This window comes from Oncorhynchus masou, chromosome 5, assembly GCF_036934945.1.
Source record: "Oncorhynchus masou masou isolate Uvic2021 chromosome 5, UVic_Omas_1.1, whole genome shotgun sequence".
Taxonomy (NCBI): domain Eukaryota; kingdom Metazoa; phylum Chordata; class Actinopteri; order Salmoniformes; family Salmonidae; genus Oncorhynchus; species Oncorhynchus masou.
This window is the reverse complement of record NC_088216.1, coordinates 32,167,533-32,187,280: the sequence shown is the minus strand read 5'-3', so window position 1 is coordinate 32,187,280 and position 19,748 is coordinate 32,167,533. Positions and strand designations below refer to the sequence as shown.

Genomic DNA, 19,748 nt, shown 5'->3' with positions numbered 1-19,748 from the left:
AAAGCGTGTGCGTGCAAGGAGGCCTACAAACCTGACTCAGTTACACCAGCTCTGTCAGGAGGAATGGGATAAAATTCACCCAAGTTATTGTGGGAAGCTTGTGGAAGGCTACCCAAAATGTTTGACCCAGGTTAAACAATTTAAAGGCAATGCTACCAAATACTAATTGAATGTATGTAAACTTCTGACCCACTGGGAATGTGATGAAATAAATAAAAGCTGAAATAAATCATTCTCTCTACTATTATTCTGACATTTCACATTCTTAAAATAAAGTGGTGATCCTAACTGACCTAAGACAGGGATTTTTTACTAGGATTAAATGTCAGGAATTGTGAAAAACTGAGTTGAAATGTATTTGGCTAATGTGTATGTAAACCTCCGACTTCAGCTGTAACTATAAGTTCCGCATTCACACAGATGGGCAGTCGAATTTGTCACTTCAAGCCCAAAGATATCACACTTTGACAAAAATGATGACTTATTGACTTAAATCGTTGTGCAACATAATGGGTAAGCTCTGGCCATAGTATTTCTCAAAAAAGTGGATTTCTACTGGTGTGGGCATTTAACATGTCTTAAATAAGCCAAAACTTCCCCCCAAAAAAGAATGATCCATTTAACATCAACTTCAAAGGGGTGAATCTTTGCAAATGTCTCTCCCTCTTCTGGGAATAGGGGGCCAATTGCACATGATTACCTCTGAACCTCTTATTGTGTCAAATGTTAATAGGTCATACCCAACAGGCATTTGCAGGACCAGGTCAGGAATAATTCTAATTTAGGATGAGCCAGAAGACAATTAGGACCGGTAATGTTGAAATATGACAGTAGTTGACAGAACATCAGATTGTATTTGTTGTTCAGTATGAATCTATTCCCTTTTGACATAATACAATAATAAAAATAAATTGTAGGGATGTGCATCATTCCGTTTCAAGACGATTTGACGCGTATCTTGATGCATGGGCTCCGAATACGATACAGGAACACTAAGTTTTAGTTTGAAACAATTTGGTGTGATTCGGTTGAATTAGAGAATGAATCAATGCGATATGATTCAATGCACTAATAGTTGTTGCATAAACACATTCATTTTCCATTCTAAATTCAAATCTGCTGCTGATGGAGTTCTTGAGCTGGGCCTCTCTGAGCTGGATCTGTATGAGTTGATGTGTACATGTGCATGTGGAAATTATGCTATGGTGTATACCAGGGCTGCCCAACCCTCTTCCTGGAGATCCACCGTCCTGTGGGTTTACAGTCCAACCCTAATTTAACACACCTGATTCTACTAATTAGCTGCTCAACAAGACCTTAACTATCTGAATCAGATATTCTAAATTAGGGTTGGACTGAAAACCTACAGGACAGTAGATCTCCAGGAAGAGGGTTGGTTAGCCCTGGTGCATACTGTGTAGGCACCTAATCTGAGCCATAAAGGAGACTTGCCATCTACCACTCTATCAGATTACCACCCACTAATTAACTTGTCATTTATGCAGATTAAGTATTTGAGCTAGTAATGTAAATGTATCAACATTTATCATTTACAAATTAGCTATGACATAGCCAGTAAACATTTAGCACAATTTTGGATCATACCATCTCAAAATCGAATGGTTTTGACCATTTGGAATTGTAGTGAGTTTATTTTCTCCTCCCACTTTAGCCATGATTAGTGCACCTCCCAAAAGTGATTCCTTGTTATGAAATGATGAACTTTGACCTGTATGTCTAAAAATGACCATGTACACTGATTGTTTAAAGTAAAACTAACCACACTATTGCTGATGGGTTTTGTGCAGCAAAATTATTGCTGAACAATCTAAATCAAATCTATTGTAAACCACGCTCAGCAGGTACAGTGGCTTGTGAAAGTATTCACCCCCCTTGGCATTTTTCCTATTTTTTTGCCTTACAACCTGTAATTAAAATGTATTTTTTGGGGGGGTCGTATCATTGATTTAGACAACATGCCTACCACTTTGAAGATGCAAAATATATTTTTTGTGAAACCAACAAGAAATAAGACAAACAAAAACAGAAAACTTGAGTGTGCATAACTATTCACCCACCCCAAAGTCAATTATTTTTGCAGCCACTTACAGCTGCAAGTCCGTATGTCTCCATAAGCTTGGCACATCTTGCCACTGGGATTTTTGCCCATTCTTCAAGGCAAAACTGCTCCAGCTCCTTCAAGTTGGATGGGTTCCGCTGGTGTACAGCAATCTTTAAGTCATACCAGAGATTCTCAATTGGATTGAGGTCTGGGATTTGACTAGGCCATTCCAAGACATTTAAATGTTTCCCCTTAAACCACTCAAGTGTTGCTTTAGCGGTATGCTCAGGGTCATTGTCCTGCTGGAAGGTGAACCTCCGTCCCAGTCTCAAATCTCTGGAAGACTGAAACAGGTTTCCCTCAAGAATTTCCCTGTATTTAGCGCCATCCATCATTTCTTCAATTCTGACCTGTTTCCTAGTCCCTGCCAATGAAAAATATCCCCACAACATGTTGCCGCCACCACCATGCTTCACTGTGGGGATGGTGTTCTCGGGGTGATGTGAGGTGTTGGATTTGCGCCAGAGATATAATTTTCCTTCTTATTTTTAGACTCATCTGACCAGAGCACCTCCCACATGACGATCACCAAAAGTGTTTGCTTATTTTTTTCTTTAAGCAATGGATTTTTTCTGGACACTTCTGTAAATCCTAGCTCTGTGGAGTCTATGGCTTAAAGTGGTCCTATGGACAGATACTCCAATCTCCACTGTGGAGCTTTGCAGCTCTCTTTGTTGCCTCTCTGATTAATGCCCTCCTTGCCTGGTCTGTGAGTTTTGGTGGGCGGCCCTCTCTTGGCAGGTTTGTTGTGGTGCCATAGTCTTTCCATTTTTTGTAATAGATTTAATGGTGCTCCGTGGGATGTTCAAAGTTTCCGATTTTTTTTAACCCACCCCTGATCTGTACTTCTCCACAATTTTGTCCCTGACCTGTTTGGAGAACTCATTGGTCTTCATGGTGCCGCTTGCTTGGTGGTTCCTCTTGCTTAGTGTTGTTGCAGACTCAGAACTGCTGTATATATACTGAGATCATGTGACAGATCATGTGACACTTCGATTGCACACAGGTGGACTTTATTTAACTAATTATGCGACTTCTGAAGGTAATTGTTTGCGCCAGATCTTTAATAGGGGCTTCATAGCAAAGGGGGTGAATACAGAACCTTTCCGTTTTAAATCTTTTAGAATTTGTGGAAAGTTTTTTTTCATTTCCCTTCACCAAAGTGGACAATTTTGTGTATGTCCATTACATGAAATCCAAATAAAAATTACAGTTTGTAATGCAACAAAATAGGAAAAAACACCAAGTGCGGGATGAATACTTTTGCAAGGCACTGTATATCTAGATGAGAGTTATGTTTCTGGTAGCTTACTTTTATTCTGGTTAAAACACAATTTTCAACAGTGCATTGATCACAATAACCTAGCAAATGACATAGGTTGTCACTCAACTAATAAACCCTCATTTCATGCAAGCCATTTTAGCATTCGAACACAGATGTGCAAGATCAGGAAGAGGCCTTCTACCTCGCTTTGGTCAGCGCATGAAGCTGGGCACAGTGTGCAGTTTGACGATGCTACTGATATTCCCTGGGGTTGTTCGGCATGCAAAATGACTTGTAGATCAATGACGGTCAACAGTTACATGCTTTTATTTTGACACTGAAGGAGTGGACACATCAGTTGTCACAAAATATGAGGTCATTTTGGAAAGTAAAAAGAAAGTAATATGAGAAAATAATGTTAGTGAATCGGCGGTTCGTAACGTTTGAATTGATTTTCTGACCAATGCATGTTACATTTGGATCGGTATGGGGTCCGAGGACTGATGCAGTCATATCTTAAACATTTGAATCGGGGGCCGATGAGTATCGGTAAATAATTTCATCGCTAACAAATTGTATCAATATAATAATAATTATAATAAATGTATAATAATGGTATAACAACGATAACATAATACCACCAACACATACCAGTAATATCCATGGTGATGCATAACTTTTGCTTCCTGTCACAGGCCAACTTAGCCATAAAATAAAGATGCAAGGTTTGTACAAAGTTTGCGTTACCTTGTCTGTTGTCTGTATCGATGCCTCTAGACATGGACCACGTGGAGACAATGTAGTCCATGACGCGTTCGCTGAGGCCCTTGGGCACCTGGTAGAGCTTGAGGAAGTCGCGGACGCTGTTGAGCATCTCGTGGTAGCGGTTGGTGTTGGCGTACATCTGCTGGAAGATGGTAGTCACGTTACCGAAGATGGTGGCATACAGGAGTGCTGGAAAAGACCAAGAAAGAGTGTGGTCAATGTACTGGCAAATATGGCGTACTGTAAATGTGTCAACTAAAGGATTCTAGCAAACACTCCAAGGGACCCTTAAAATGATGAGCTGGTGAGTATAATGGTTTTGAGTTTATTAGCATTTTTCCAGTGACAAGACTGTTCAGTGTATTATTAATTGTGAAAGAACAGAGCACTAGGGACCCAAAGGAACCATTCTTGACAGTCTGTAAATCTATCACAATAATATCGCCATATTCACAGTCATAACTTGGAAACATCATTATGCGCCCTTGCAAATGCTGCGATGTGTGTAGCAAAACAACAGTGGCATGTTACATTTATCATATCTACTTCTCCATGGACATTATCCCTCCATTGGTCATAATGGGCTTTTGGAGATGCTCTGTAAACACAAATGGTGTCACGCTCTCTCTCACTTCCCACTGACTGCTAACCAATCAGCCATCGCTCATTCTGTGTCTTGATCCCGCAGCTTGCCAAAACAACAGTGGCATGTTACATTTATCATATCTACTTCTCCATGGACATTATCCCTCCATTGGTCATAATGGGCTTTTGGAGATGCTCTGTAAACACAAATGGTGTCACGCTCTCTCTCACTTCCCACTGACTGCTAACCAATCAGCCATCGCTCATTCTGTGTCTTGATCCCGCAGCTTGCCAATCAATATTGGCTCTCACAATTCATACCCATGTCAGCACTTTGCCTGACAATGTGTCACCCTATTCCCCTTCCAGTGTCCCACTCCTTCACAGCAGGGTCAGAGAAATTGATAGAGGTCCTGTCAACCATTAGCGACACTGGTGGCATCCATTTTCAAGGGAAGTGAAACATAGTGCTAGTTTTCATTCGTTCAGGTGGCACACCATAATCACTGGCTTTATTATAACCAAGGGGTCATCATAATTGTTATAGGGGATATTGTGCAACCTTGCAAAGGACGTTTTAGAAGGTGGATGACATGACTATATTACTGAAGTTGCGGTGTTCTTGTTGACGCAATCGATCCTCACAGAGGCGGCGAGCGAGCACAACAGGTAAACAGTCAGGGGGACGAGAGAGGGCCTGTCAGATACACAATGGGGTGATGCTCAGAGGCATTAGGCTGGGCTAAAAATGTCTGTGTCATTTTTCCAGCACAGCAGTGATGAGTGACGGGCCAAATAGACCTGTCTGATCAAGCCACACAACTGAATTATGGGAAGCTGCCTGGGATAAAAATGCAACAGTATACTGTTGACTCCTGTTAAATGCAACAGCTTGGGACTGTCTTGACAACCTACACTAAGCTGGATCATTCAGTTATCAGAAGAAATGTCAAGGATCTCTCTGTACTTTGCTCCGTTCATCTTTCCCTCGATCCTGACTATTGTCTCTGCCGCTGAAAAACATCCCCACAGCATGATGCTACCACACCATGCTTCACCATAGGGATTGTATTGGTCAGGTGATGCGCAGTGCCCGGTTTCATCCAGATGTGACGTTTGGCATTCAGGCCAAAGTGTTCCATCTTGGTTTCATCAGACCAAAGAATCTTGTTTCTCATGGTCAGAGTCCTTTAGGTGCCTTTTGGCAAACTCCAAGCGGGCTGTCATGTGCTTTTTACTGAGGAGTGGCTTCTGAGTGCTGCAGAGATGGTTGTCCTTCTGAAAGGTTCTTCCATCTCTACAGAGGAACTCTGGAGCTCTGTCAGAGTGACCATCGGGTTCTTGGTCACCTCCCTAACCAAGGCTCTTCTCCACTTCTTCCATTTGAGAATGATGAAGGCCACTTTGTTCTTGGGGACACGCAGCCGTCATACCGCTCAGGAAGGAGACTCGTTCTGTCTCCTAGAGATGAATGTACTTTGGTGCAAAAGTGCATATCAATCCCAGAACAACAGCAAAAGACCTTGTGAAGATGCTGGAGGAAACAGGTACAAAAGTATCTATATCCACAGTAAAACAAGTCCTATATCGACATAACCTGACCTTCATGTCTTAAAGTAATGATAGACTGTCGTTTCTCTTTGCTTATTTGAGCTGTTCTTACCATAATATGGACTTGGTCTTTTACCAAATAGGGCTATCTTCTGTACACCACCCCTACCTTGTCACAACACAACTGATAGGCTCAAACGCATTAGGAAGGATAAAAATTCCACAAATTAACTTTTAACAAGGCACACCTGTTAATTGAAATGCATTCCAGGTGACTACGTCAAGATGCTGGTTGAGAGGATGCCAAGCGTGTGCAAAGCTGTCATCATGGCAAAGGGTAGCTACTTTCAAGAATATAAAATTATAAAATATATATACTTTTTTGGTTACTACATGATTCCATATGTGTTATTTCATTGTTTTGATGTCTTAATTATTATTCTACAATGTAGAAAATAGTACAAATAAAGAAAACCCCTTGAACGAGTAGGTGTGCCCAAGCTTGTGACTGGGACTGTGTACTGGAAAATTAAAGCAGGCATTGGTCTCACTGAGGATCTGAGATTCTGAGGTCAATTCAAGTTCTTATTTTACAGTAGTGGAACCCTCTACATGTGACATTCTTCACATTAACTAGTGGAAATGTAACCAGGCTTTGGGGCTAGGAGAAACTGGGGTAGTGAAACTATGCTGTGTGTGGTCTGCCGAACCAGGTGCTTTCATAGGGATCATCTATTTTTACCATTGGATTCTTGAGGCGGCTCAAGAAGTAGTCTCAGGTACTCAGTGCATCAATAAAAAGATCAGTCCAAGTAATAAGGCACAGCAGATTTAGAGTAATTTTAGATTGTTAAGATATTCACAAATTACTACGGTAATGAGCTAAAATGGTCTACCTGGACATTGGTTGCCATGGCAACAACTTCCCACAAATCTAGTACCATGCAGTGGTCCTAACACTCAGTGTGTTTGATTGTCCGTGCAACACATTAACTGACTCCTAAATCTGACAAGCCACTTAGCTCATGTCTGGGGCTTATTCCAGGCTGGCTCGCACACAGTCATTCCTCACAGTGTAATCACCTTGCCCTGAAGGCACAAACTCTCACTACTTCTCAACTCCAAATGTTGCCTCATGGGGGGAGTGATCACCATTAGCGCTTGCCGTCAAGCACAGGGTCTCTCTTTGGTGACACTTGGATAAGGCAGCAAGCTGGGCTTTAGCTGCAGGTAGCTAACTGTCAGAGTGAGGAGTGTGTGTGTGCGTGTGCGTGTGCTAGGGTTGGAATTGCATGTTGCCCAGAGCTTTTGTTCTAGATCATTGACACCGAATGTGTCTGCTGGTTGTGTGAGACAATACGAGTCCAAAACACCCCCTGTGATCGTATATTCCCCAGGACTTGTGTTAGGCTTGAACCATTGCCATCGCACTGCACACTGCCCTATCCCATTTGGACAAGAGGAATACCTATGTAAGAATGCTGTTCATTGACTATAACTCAGCCTTCAACACCATAGTACCCTCCAAGCTCATCATTAAGCTCGGGGCCCTGGGCCTGAACCCTGGCCTGTGCAACTGGGTCTTGGACTTCCTGACGGGCCGCCCCCATGTTAGGAAACAATACCTCCACTTTGCTGATCCTCAACACAGGGGCTCCACAAGGTTGTGTGCTCAGGCCCCTCCTGTACTCCCTGTTCACCCATGACTGTGAGGCCAAGCACGCCTCCAACTTGATTACCAACAATGACAAGACAGCCTATAGGGAGGTGAGGGCCCTGGCGGAGTGGTGCCAGCAAAATAACCTCTCCCTTAATGTCAACAAAACAAAGGTGCTAATCGTGGACTTCAAGAAATAGCAGAGGGAGCACACCCATATCCACATCGACGGGACCACAGTGGAGAAGGTGAAAAGCTTCAAGTTCTTCGGTGTACACGTCACTGACAATCTGAAATGGTCCACCTACACATGCAGTGTGGTGAAGAAGGCGCAACAGCGCCTCTTCAACCTCAGGAGACTGAAGAAATTTGGCTTGGCCCCTAAGACCCTCACAAACCTTTACAGATGCACAATTGAGAGCATCCTGTCGGGCTGTATCACCGCCAGATATGGCAACTGCACCGCGAGCAACCGCATGGCTCTCCATAGGGTGGTGCGGTCTACCCAACGCATCCCCGGGGGCACACTGCCTGCCCTCCAGGATAACTACAGCACCAGATGTCACAGGAAGGACAAAAATATCTTCAAGGACATCAACCACTCGAACCAGGGCCTGTTCACCCCGCTATCATCCAGAAGGCGAGGTCAGTACAGGTGCATCAAACCTGGGACCGAGAGACTGAAAAACAGCTTCTATCTCAAGGCCATCACTGTTAAATAGCCATCACTAGCCGGGCACCTCCCGGTTACTCAACCTTGCACCTTAGAGGCTGCTGCCCTATATACATAGACATGGAATCCCTGATCACTTTAATAATGGAACACTAGTCACTTTAATAATGTTTACTTACTGCTTTGATCAGTTCATATGTATATACTGTTTTACATTCTACTGTATCAATGCCACTCCGACATTGCTCGTCCTAATATTTATATATTTGTTAAATCCATTATTCTACTTTTAGATTTGTGTGCATTGTTGTGAATTGTTAGATACTACTGCACTATTGGAGCTAGGAACACAAGCATTTCGCTACACCCGCAATAACCTCTGCTAAATATGTGTATGTGACCAATACAATTTGATTTGATTTGAACCAGCTAACTTGTGATTTACACCAAAAGGTCAAAATCTTGAGTGCCTATAGTGGCAGTTGTATGAATCAGAATCTCCATTGAAACATATTTTTAGGGGTAGGCAGGATGTCAGTCAACCTACTTAAGTGGTCCCCTGTCATCCTGTACTGGCCCTGGGTGCCAAGCGCCAAAACAAATGTTCTACTTTGCAATTTTTCAATTGCTGACAACTCAGAATCAGTATAAACTGGCACTAGGATTGTATCAGTGGGTCATATGGGCTCATAAAATGTATTTCAATGCACTACATTGGCATCACTATTCTGATGCATAATACCCATTGTCTTCAGCCAAGCCTACCTGATTTAGCTCATATTTATTTTCAGAATGGGTTGAGTCCTGTACCCCCCCCTTGGGCGCGTCACTCCCACTGAGCGAGCAGTTGGCCAAAGAAGGGAAAATGTGCACTATGACAAAATAGACAAATACCTGGCACCATCTGCATATACAATAGGGTACCGTTTGAAAGCATTGACACTTCAAATGTACAGTACCAGTCAAAAGTTTGGACAGCTTTGCACACTCTTGGTATTCTCTAAACCAGCTTCACCTGGAATGCTTTTCCAACAGTCTAGAAGGAGTTCCCACATGGTGAGCACTTGATGTCACCAGCAAAGCATCCCTACACAATACACCACCTCCTCCATGCTTCACGGTGGGAACCACACACCAAAAATCTCAAATTTAGACTCATCAGACCAAAGGACAGATTTCCACCGGTCTAATGTCCATTGCTCGTGTTTCTTGGCCCAAGCAAGTCTCTTCTTCTTATTGGTGTCCTTTAGTAGTGGTTTCTTTGCAGCAATTAGACCATGAAGGCCTGATTAACGCAGTCTCTTCTGAACAGTTGATTTTGAGATGTATCTGTTACTTGAACTCTGTGAAGTATTTATTTGGGCTGCAAATTCTGAGGCTGGTAACTCTAATGAACTTATCATCTGGAGCACAGGTAATTCTGGGTCTTCCTTTCCTGTGGCGGTCCTCAAGAGAGCCAGTTTCATCTTAGAGCTTGATGGTTTTTGCAACTGCACAAATCTTCCCGGATTGACTGACCTTCATTTCTTAAAGTAATGATGGACTGTCATTTCTCTTTACTTATTTGAGCTGTTCTTGCCATAATATGGACTTGGTCTGTTACCAAATAGGGCTATCTTCTGTATACCACCCCTAACTTGTCACAACACAACTGATTGGCTCAAACGCATTTAGAAGGAAATAAATTCCACAAATTAACTTTTAACAAGGCACACCTGTTAATTGAAATTCATTCTAGGTGACTTCCTCACAAAGCTGGTTGAAAGAATGCCAAGAGTGTGTGCAAAGTTTTCATCAAGGCAAAGGATGGCTACTTTGAAAAATGTAAAATATAAAATATATTTGGATTTGTTTAACACTTTTTTGGTTACTGCATAATTCCATATGTGTTATTTCATAGTTTTGATGTCTTCACTCTTATTCTAAAATGCAGAAAATAGTCAAAATAAAGAAATACCTAGGTAGGTGTCCAAACTTTTGATTGGTACTGTATATGAAGTGAATTTTCTCATTTTAGTCAATTCCTCTTTTGAGAACATTTCCATAATGTATTCTATTTGAGGATTACAACTGCTATGTTGAATGTGTGTTCAAACAAGTCATCATTACTGGCCCAAAAAAAGAGAACAAGACTTCATCAACTCGAAAAGGAGAAGTATTAGCTGACTCTCAGCTTACATCAAATGGCAGAGCTATTTCCTTTTTAAAGACCTGGGCAGAAATCCTAAAACCAGACTTATTAAAGCAGTTCAAATTCACAAAAATGCTACCACTGCTACTATATTTTAAGAAGAAGCTATTGCGTCAAAGTACAGGCCAGTACATCCACCTGTAGATAAGAACACATCAGTGTACTTTGGAATGGAAATCATGGCAGTTGACCCTCTGGCAGTTACACTGAGTATACTGAACATTTGGAACACCGTCCCCCCTTGAGTTGTCCCCCCCAATGCGTTGGGGCATGGAACCGAATGCTGGCCCATTTTGACGTCAATGCCTCCAACAGTTGTGTCAGGTCAGCTGGATGTCCTTTGGGCGGTGGACCATTCTTGATACACAGGGGAAACTGTTGAGCATGAAAAATCCAGCAGTGTTGCAGTTCTTGACACGAACCGGTGCACCTGGCACCTACTACCATACCCCGTTCAAATTCCACCCAAAAACCACATTTTGGTATTTGTTTAATTAGTCCATTGTTGATATAGTACCAAAATGTTTTAATTATCAGCAATCAGGTTTTCAAAATGTGTAACTTTTAAAATACAGAAATCAACCCTGTATGATGCATTTTCCTTTAAATACTTTGTCTTGCCCATTCACCCGCTGAATGGCACACATACACAATCCATGTCTCAATTGTCTCTTGGCTTTAAAATCCTCCTTTCACCTGTCTCCTCTCCTTCATCTCCACTGATTGAAGTGGATTTAACATCAATAAGGGATCATAGCTTTTACCTGGATCGCCTGATCTTTCTGTTGTGGAAAGAGCAGGTGTTCTTAATGTTTACTCTGTGTAAATAATCAGTTAACAAGCCGTGTGGGAGAGAGAGAAACAGGAGAAGAGGGTTGGCGTGCGTATGAGGACACAGAAGGGTATGACACGGCTGGCTGCACTGAGACAAGACCACCGTGACAGCCAGGAACAACCGCCGTGTCATAAGCTCTGGACACCGCCAAAATGCAACGGGGTGAGCGGATCTCTGTGTTTTATGGCGACAGTTTACACAATTGTTGGGGTTTACCCTGGGGGTCAGGTGTGGGGCTACACCAATGCCATGATTACTGTATATATGTGATAACCTTTGTATGCTTGCAATGAGCAATGATGGAAAAGTACTGGGTAAATGGAGTGTACTGCTTTCGTTCCCAGGCTGAGAACTGCCTGCACCTTCTGATAGTCACACAGGCTCAAGGCCGAGATAGTCTAGACATGTTTTTTTCATCTTAGATACTTTGTATCTAATCCAATGCAACAATGTTAAGGTATGATTGAAGGTAGGTTGTATAAAGAGTGTTGTCTCCTGTTTCGCCACACTGATCTTTACTATTGACTACTGAGATATTCTGTATGTGAATCTATATCTGCAATTGCATTTTATTACTAAAGAGTTTTATACCAAGGTTCCCGTGTCTGTGTCATCTATCTGGAAGACTGATTGTTAAAGGAAACTTACATCACCCCATGCAAAGGATCCCCAAACACAATTCTGACTGCTCAAACACACATACAGAAAATACACAACACACTCCCTCACAAATAGACCAAGACATAAACAAAATCCCACCCATAACACACACACACACACACACACACACACACACACACACACACACACACACACGCACACGCACACGCACACACACACACACACGCACACACACACACACACACACACACACTGGCAGGCGACTCAACTGGCAACATATTGCATGACTAAGCTTCTGTCCAGCAGACTGTCTTCCCACCACTGAGGAATAGCAGAATGACCACCCCATGCCCCCCTGTCACTCTCGCTTCCACTGTCACCTGCCACCCTGCATCACTGTCATCCCTGGGCAGTGCCAGTCTCTCCCCGAGGTGCTGAGCAAACCTCTGTACACTCCCACTCATCTGCTGCTGCAACACAAACACAACAATGCTGTGTGATGTGAAAAAAAAATCCCAAAACCGCTTCACTTACTTATTCAGGTTGTACCATGTATGTTATAATTTAACTACATAACATTGCGTGGTTGCTTTTTACTCAAATTGATTTCCTGAGCTGGATAACTTTCCCCCCCAAGTTTCAACAACCCTTACAGTGTACAGTATGTATTAAAATATTGAAGCTAATAAAATGAGGGTCTGTTGGTTGGAGAGTGACGCTTCGAACACCAGGCTTGTGGTTTTGATTCACACTCAGAAATTGATACCAAGTCACAAGTCAGTATGGATCATAATGTATACTAAATGGTCAGCAATGCATTCTGGGGTGGAATAGTAGTTGAAAGGTGCAGATCACGCTTACCTCATTATTTCGCAACTGTGTTACATCACAGGGATGTTGAAGTTTACTGGTCCATCCATAGTCATGGGAAACAAACTTTTTATACTGGAAAACTTCAAGCATGACACTAGCACGCAAACTGATGATGCCTGCCACAGTTTTCCCAGTCCTATTACATTTTATGTCTATTTCCAGGTAGATAATGAAGATAATAAGAACATTTTTTATTTTTATTTCTGCAATCCATCACATTCCTCAATCTTGAGGCCTGGCGTTGCAATTGAGAATGCAATTTAAAATCACAACAGGGTTCTATGAAAAGCTAATGCAATGTCCCACAATAGGACCCGGGACAAAACTGTGTCAATCGCATCTCCAGTAACCATGGGCACGCGATGAATCACTCATGTGCCAGCTCAAAATGGATGAAAGGATTTGAAAATCCCCTTTAGATATGTACAATCTTCACAGCACAAAATTAAACAAATTGGCTTGTTCATAATAAACCTTAAGCACCATGTGAAATTAGTCACCTGTGTCTTTTCGGGAAATGATTAGAACCGTCACAATGTTCATAAATGCTTCAGTCAAGGATTTATCTCTAATAACTTAATGGTACATTTAGCTGTGATTGAGTTGTATAGTAAGTGCATTAAACAGCATGCTATCTTCTACTGAATTCATCAAGGATTCAGACACATACTGGCCTGTTAACAATACTTCTCCCTGAAGAAGCAAGGGACACATCTGGCATGGTATTTCTTAATGAAACGTCAATTGTGTTGTATTTTTCATAAAGATAATATGGCAGTCAGAGGAGGCTGGTGGGCGGAGATATAATCATAATGGCTGGAATCGGTGACAAGGTATCAAACATGGTTTTGATGAGGTTCTATTTATTCCATTCCAGCCATTACAATGAGCCCGTCCTCCTATGTCTCCACCTACCAACCTCCTTTGACGACAGTAAAAGTTAATGGGTAGGGTTCTTACTCACATCCGATCATCATCATTGCCACAGCGAAGAGTTTTTCTCCGTCGGTGGTGGGGGCGATGTTGCCGAAGCCGATGCTGGTCAGGCTGGTCATGGTGAAGTAGAGGGAAGTGATGTAGACTGAGTCCTTGCTAGGCCCGCCCTCCCACCTTCCAGATCCACTGGCGTTGAAGCGGTACGGTGTCCCCACCGATTCGCTCAATATGTAGAGCCAGCTGTCCATCCTCACACTGTTGGTGTTCTCGTCGATGACCTCGTAGTCGCCGATGCTGTACCAGATGCAGGCCAACCAGTGGGCAGCCAGGCCAAAGACGCACACCAGCAGGACAAGGACAGCGGCCCCGTACTCAATGTAGTGGTCCAGTTTACGGGCCACCCGGCCCAAGCGGAGCAGACGGACCACTTTGAGGGAGCTGAAGAGACTGCTGATGCCCTGATGGGTAGAAAAGAAGAGGGACATGGTTAGGCTAAGAGAGAGAATGAAAGGTAGAGCTTTACTAACATGCCAATTATCCATTGTTCATGGTTCTAACTATTTTACTAATTCTTCATTCATTGATTAAATATGAACTGGAAGGGTCCCAACAGTGAACCCTGTGAAACTCAACTCCCTAAAGCACTGTACAGTATATCCTGCATATGGATTTGGTACCATGGTGCAGTTCCCTGTTGTGTTGATGATCATGAATACAATGCCATTATCAATAAAATAAAATAATAGCTGGAGGGTATGTTTTACAACATGCTACTTCTATAAAACATAACTTTGCTACAGAAGCTTGATTAGTGAAGAATTCCACACTGCCATGTGACAGAATAACGGTTATTTGGGTCCTGGACCAACCTCTGGAAAGTACAGTATCGGAATTAATTTAGCCAGGGGTTACTTTTGTTTTCAAAGATGGGCACAGAGCAAGCACCCACAATTAATGTTCCAGGATCTTACTCCGATAACGGTATGTGAATGAGTACTAGGGAGGACAGGTTTCTGAACTATTTGGAGATTTAATTCCAGAATTTGAATGAGTCCCTAGTATGTGGCTTTATCAAAAATCCCATTACCCTCTTCTGTATGCTCAATTTGAATCAAGCTCTTGGTGTCTTCAAACGTCAAAATGTTTGAAGTGTGAATCTAGATTCCCTAAAACATTTAAGACTTAGTGTGGCATACTGTACAGAGAGGCTGAGATGCAAAATGCATGGGCCTGACGCTTCCCTAAAGGGTGAATCTACATTTAGTACTTAAGGCAAACATAATGCAGTGCGGTTTATGTAAGCTCACTAGCCTCTGCTCACGTTTGCCTCAAGCAATTTTTCAGTTCACCAGGGACACATTCATAATGCAATTACGTTCAACGACAATAAACACATCTCCTCAATGAAAGGGAGAGAGGAAGCTCTGCTTCGTTCTAAGCCGAGAAAAAAACAAAAAAGCTCAAATGTGTCCCTGTGGCAATTTGAATGTCTCCCTACAATTGTCATTGGATACAAACAAGGCCACTGTGCTGAAAGCCGTCACTTCAGAGGAGCAGAATGGTTGCTAGCTGCACCGTGCTTATATATGAGGCGCAGCACCGACTGAAAAGGAATGATAACTGGCATTGACAAGTGCGGCAAAGGCACATGCAGCGCCCATAGGCTTTGTGGGGGTGCTATAATCTTTCGGCACACCACCCTTCTCACAACAACAGGCAGACAACACGACAGTACATAACAATGGAGATGTGGAGAGGAAAAAATGGTGGTTTCTGCACTTTTGTTTTGGTTCTAAGTTACAATGCCCAAAGTTTAAGGCCAAAAGCAGTGTTTTGACTTGTTAGCTAAGCTATAATTGGCTAACTATGTTTGTTGTTTGACCTTTGAAGCACTTTTATATTCATTATTTAAATGTAATATTGACATTTATCTGCGCCTTCTGTAGTACAGAGTTATTTTTATGCTGATAATACTGTACTTGGGCGTAGGTTAGAATGGTATCACTTGCAGCATCTATTGATTGCTTTAAGGTTACCAAGACTAGCGCGTGAATCAAGACGATCTGGGCCATCCTACAAAGGCCTCTGTGTCAAGTTTGCTTCCAGTGTGTTTTACTACAGAATGTCTCGAAGAGGCATCAGAAAAATGTGCTGTTTTACCAGCCTCCAATTCCTGTGTTCTTTTTTAACATGTTAGAAGGATCTTCTCTGACTTTTTAGCCTCTATTCACAGTATTCCCCAGCAACCTTGTTGTCTGATGGTGTTTAAATCTTTGACAATCTGGCAACTCTAAGGCAACCATTAGGCAACTGCAGGGCAGGACATTTCTACTGCTGAGAAGTTGTATTAGAGTACCATTCAGAAAGCAGAGTCATCCACATCATTGTTTTGAACCAAAACTTGCACATTTCTGGTGTTATTCAGTCATATCTATTTTCTGTTTCAAATTGATATGACTCAGCTGGCTGTGGGTAGGACTGTATTGTAGAGTGATTAAGGGTGAACACAGAGGTTAAAGGTATACTCAGCAATATGACATCATACACAGTGGGGCGACTTCCTGCTTACAGGGATTAAAAACAGGATTCAAAGTAATAGTATGTTTTTACAGTCTGGGATTTCAACTGACAATGGGTAAAAAAAAGCCTCGGCAAAAATAACTGTCAAATATCTGTGATCTGTGATTATTTGAATCCAGGCACTATAATCAAGAAGCCATTTCTAAAGAATCTGGTAGTATCACAGAGCATTTAGTCCCATTATCGCTCGAAAGCTTGGCCAACGCCAGCAGTCCCTATGGATGGGCGTGAAAACCCTAGAGACATTTCAAGTCACAAATAATTCAAACGGACTCACAATGACTCTCCCTATGTGAGCTTTCATCTGTGCAGATGAAGATTCCCAGCACTGAAGCGACACTTGAAGTCTGCTGTAAATTAAGATTAACGCTTGAGTTAACTTATCTGAGGAGAGGCGCTTTGCTTCAGTAAACCGAGCTTGGGGTTGTGTTGTTGAACCAAAACCCAAACTAGTTGTGAATAGCGGTCATAGTCAATTCCACAGTCTGTGTCAAATCAAACCAAATCTTATTGGTCACATACACATGTTTAGCAGATGTTACTGCAGGTGTAGTGAAATGCTTGTGTTTCTAGTTCCGACAGTGCAGTAATATCTAACAAGTAATATCTAACCATTTCACAACATATACCCAATACACACAAATCTAAGTAAAGGAAGGATGAATTAAGAACATATAAAATATATGACGAGTAATGTCAGAGCGGCATAGACTAAGATACAGTAGAATAGAATACAGTATATACATATATGTATTACGCTACAACGATGTGGTGAGCGTTCCAAGAGTCAACGATGTGGTGAGCTTTCCAAGAGCCAACGATGTGGTGAGCGTTCCAAGAGCCAACGATGTGGTGAGCGTTCCAAGAGCCAACGATGTGGTGAGCGTTCCAAGAGCCAACGATGTGGTGAGTGTTCCAAGAGCCAACGATGTGGTGAGCGTTCCAAGAGCCAACTATGTGGTGAGCGTTCCAAGAGCCAACGATGTGGTGAGCGTTCCAAGAGCCAACGATGTGGTGAGCGTTCCAAGAGCCAACGATGTGGTGAGCGTTCCAAGAGTCAACGATGTGGTGAGCTTTCCAAGAGCCAACGATGTGGTGAGCGTTCCAAGAGTCAACGATGTGGTGAGCTTTCCAAGAGCCAACGATGTGGTGAGCGTTCCAAGAGCCAACGATGTGGTGAGCGTTCCAAGAGCCAACGATGTGGTGAGCTTTCCAAGAGCCAACGATGTGGTGAGCGTTCCAAGAGCCAACAATGTGGTGAGTGTTCCAAGAGCCAACGATGTGGTGAGCGTTCCAAGAGCCAACGATGTGGTGAGCGTTCCAAGAGCCAACGATGTGGTGAGCTTTCCAGATCCATAAAACAATGTGTGTGTCTGTCTGTGTGTCTTCATCCATATCCATCCATCCACAAACACACAGACCCCAGTTAACTAACAAACCACTGACCTCGTCAACGTTCTCGAAGGCATTGATGACGTCGTACGGCAGGCAGGAGAGCAGGTCGATGACGAACCACGTCTTGACGTAGTTCATCCGGATCAGTTTGGGGTCCGAGATGACCTCTCCGGCTGGCCCCACAAACGTGGTATGGAAGTTGAGCACAATGTCCACCAGAAAGATGACATCCACGATGCTGTCCACCACCAGCCAGGTGACGTTGTTCTGCTTGGTCTGGAGGATTAGAGTAGAGAATCTTTATTACTTAAGTAGTAGAGTAGAGAACCTTTATTATTTAAGTAGTAGAGTAGAGAATGAATATAAGTTATCCCTGAGTGGCAATTTACAGCTGGTACATAGTCAATAAAAGTACACACAAACAGAGTAAAAATAAAAAATAAACAGTTTGCTAAGGTTCGGTTTGGAGTTTAGAGTAAGGGTTAAGGTTAGGGTAAGGGTATAGGTAAGGGTTAGGGTTAGTGAGTAGTTGAATGGAGTTTAGACCTTGAATGAGACGTTGTAGGGCACCATGATGGCTGTGTAGAAGGTCAGGATGAGAATGACCCAGTCCCAGGTGGTCTTGAAGGCGCAGTAGTGGAGGATGATGTGGGGAGGAGTTTTAGGTGTCTCCTGCTTGTACTGCGGGAGGATGTCTGAGCCCAGCTGGAGGACCTAAGTTTGGTTAAGAAACGGTTGGTAACGAGTCATGAAAGAGTCAATGTTTTGGCAGCTAGCTACCTTTAATAGACTGGTGGGACCAACCATCGCTGAGTAGAATGGTGACCGCGATCAGGCTGGTTCCACCAGGCTGACACTGAATTGGACCAGTGTGTAATTTGTTTCTCCTGCTATTCACCATTCCAGGTGTGCATTTTTACTTAGTGTACACAAAGAATTTGACAACATTTTAGTTTGTTATGACAGTGGCTCTTATTGTATGAGAGCGATAACTTTGACATAACACTCATAATATAAAATAGTAAGTCATGGCAATATAATGACCACATTATGTCATCTTTTGGACCACAGAAAGACAGTTTAGTGTTGCCTTGATTTAATCTCTCGGTATCTCTTGGATAGTGTGACATATCTCTCTATCCCAATCAATATAACACACAAAATAAGAGTGGAATTCCTCTCTCCCTCACATATTTTTTTAAATAAATTGATGGAGCTTTCCAGGAACAACAAATAAACAAATGGTAGCCATTTTGTTTTACCTAAACTAGCAATCACATCTCCCCATTAGTAAACAGTGCACCTTATCTGACCATCTAAACACAATTAGCTTTTCCACCATTTTTCAAGAAACAGGATGTTGCTAGAAGATGGTAGTGGTAAGACATCTTGGACTAGTCCCAGAAGATGTCAGAGGAGATATCTACCCAAACAGTCAGTCCCCTTGGGATATCAGAGGACTAGAGGCTTTATTTCTAGCCTTCGCGATTTTCAGAGGACTAAGGACTATTCAATTAAACCAGCATTGCAGTACAGCATATACACTGTAGACAGTAGCATAGATGGCTCCATCCAGTAAAAAGAGTGTACAGTAATAATCAAGTCCGTAAACAAGTCAAACATTGCTGAGGCAGATTTAATTGAATCCTGCTCTTGTCGACATCTCGGTCCTTTTATGCACTGATTATAAGTTAGTACAC

General features: G+C 42.5%; 1 protein-coding gene across 1 annotated transcript in view; it reads right to left on the bottom strand.

Moving 5' to 3' along the window:
- Positions 1-19,748, bottom strand: part of LOC135539435 (potassium voltage-gated channel subfamily H member 1-like) — a 62,966-nt gene that overhangs the window by 37,384 nt on the left and 5,834 nt on the right. The window contains exons 6-9 of the mRNA XM_064965318.1: positions 18,595-18,762; positions 18,100-18,324; positions 14,102-14,531; positions 4,143-4,340 (exon numbers count right to left, since the gene is read on the bottom strand). Coding sequence (XP_064821390.1) covers positions 4,143-4,340; positions 14,102-14,531; positions 18,100-18,324; positions 18,595-18,762 — 1,021 coding nt within the window. The remainder of the gene's footprint in view (positions 1-4,142; positions 4,341-14,101; positions 14,532-18,099; positions 18,325-18,594; positions 18,763-19,748) is intronic.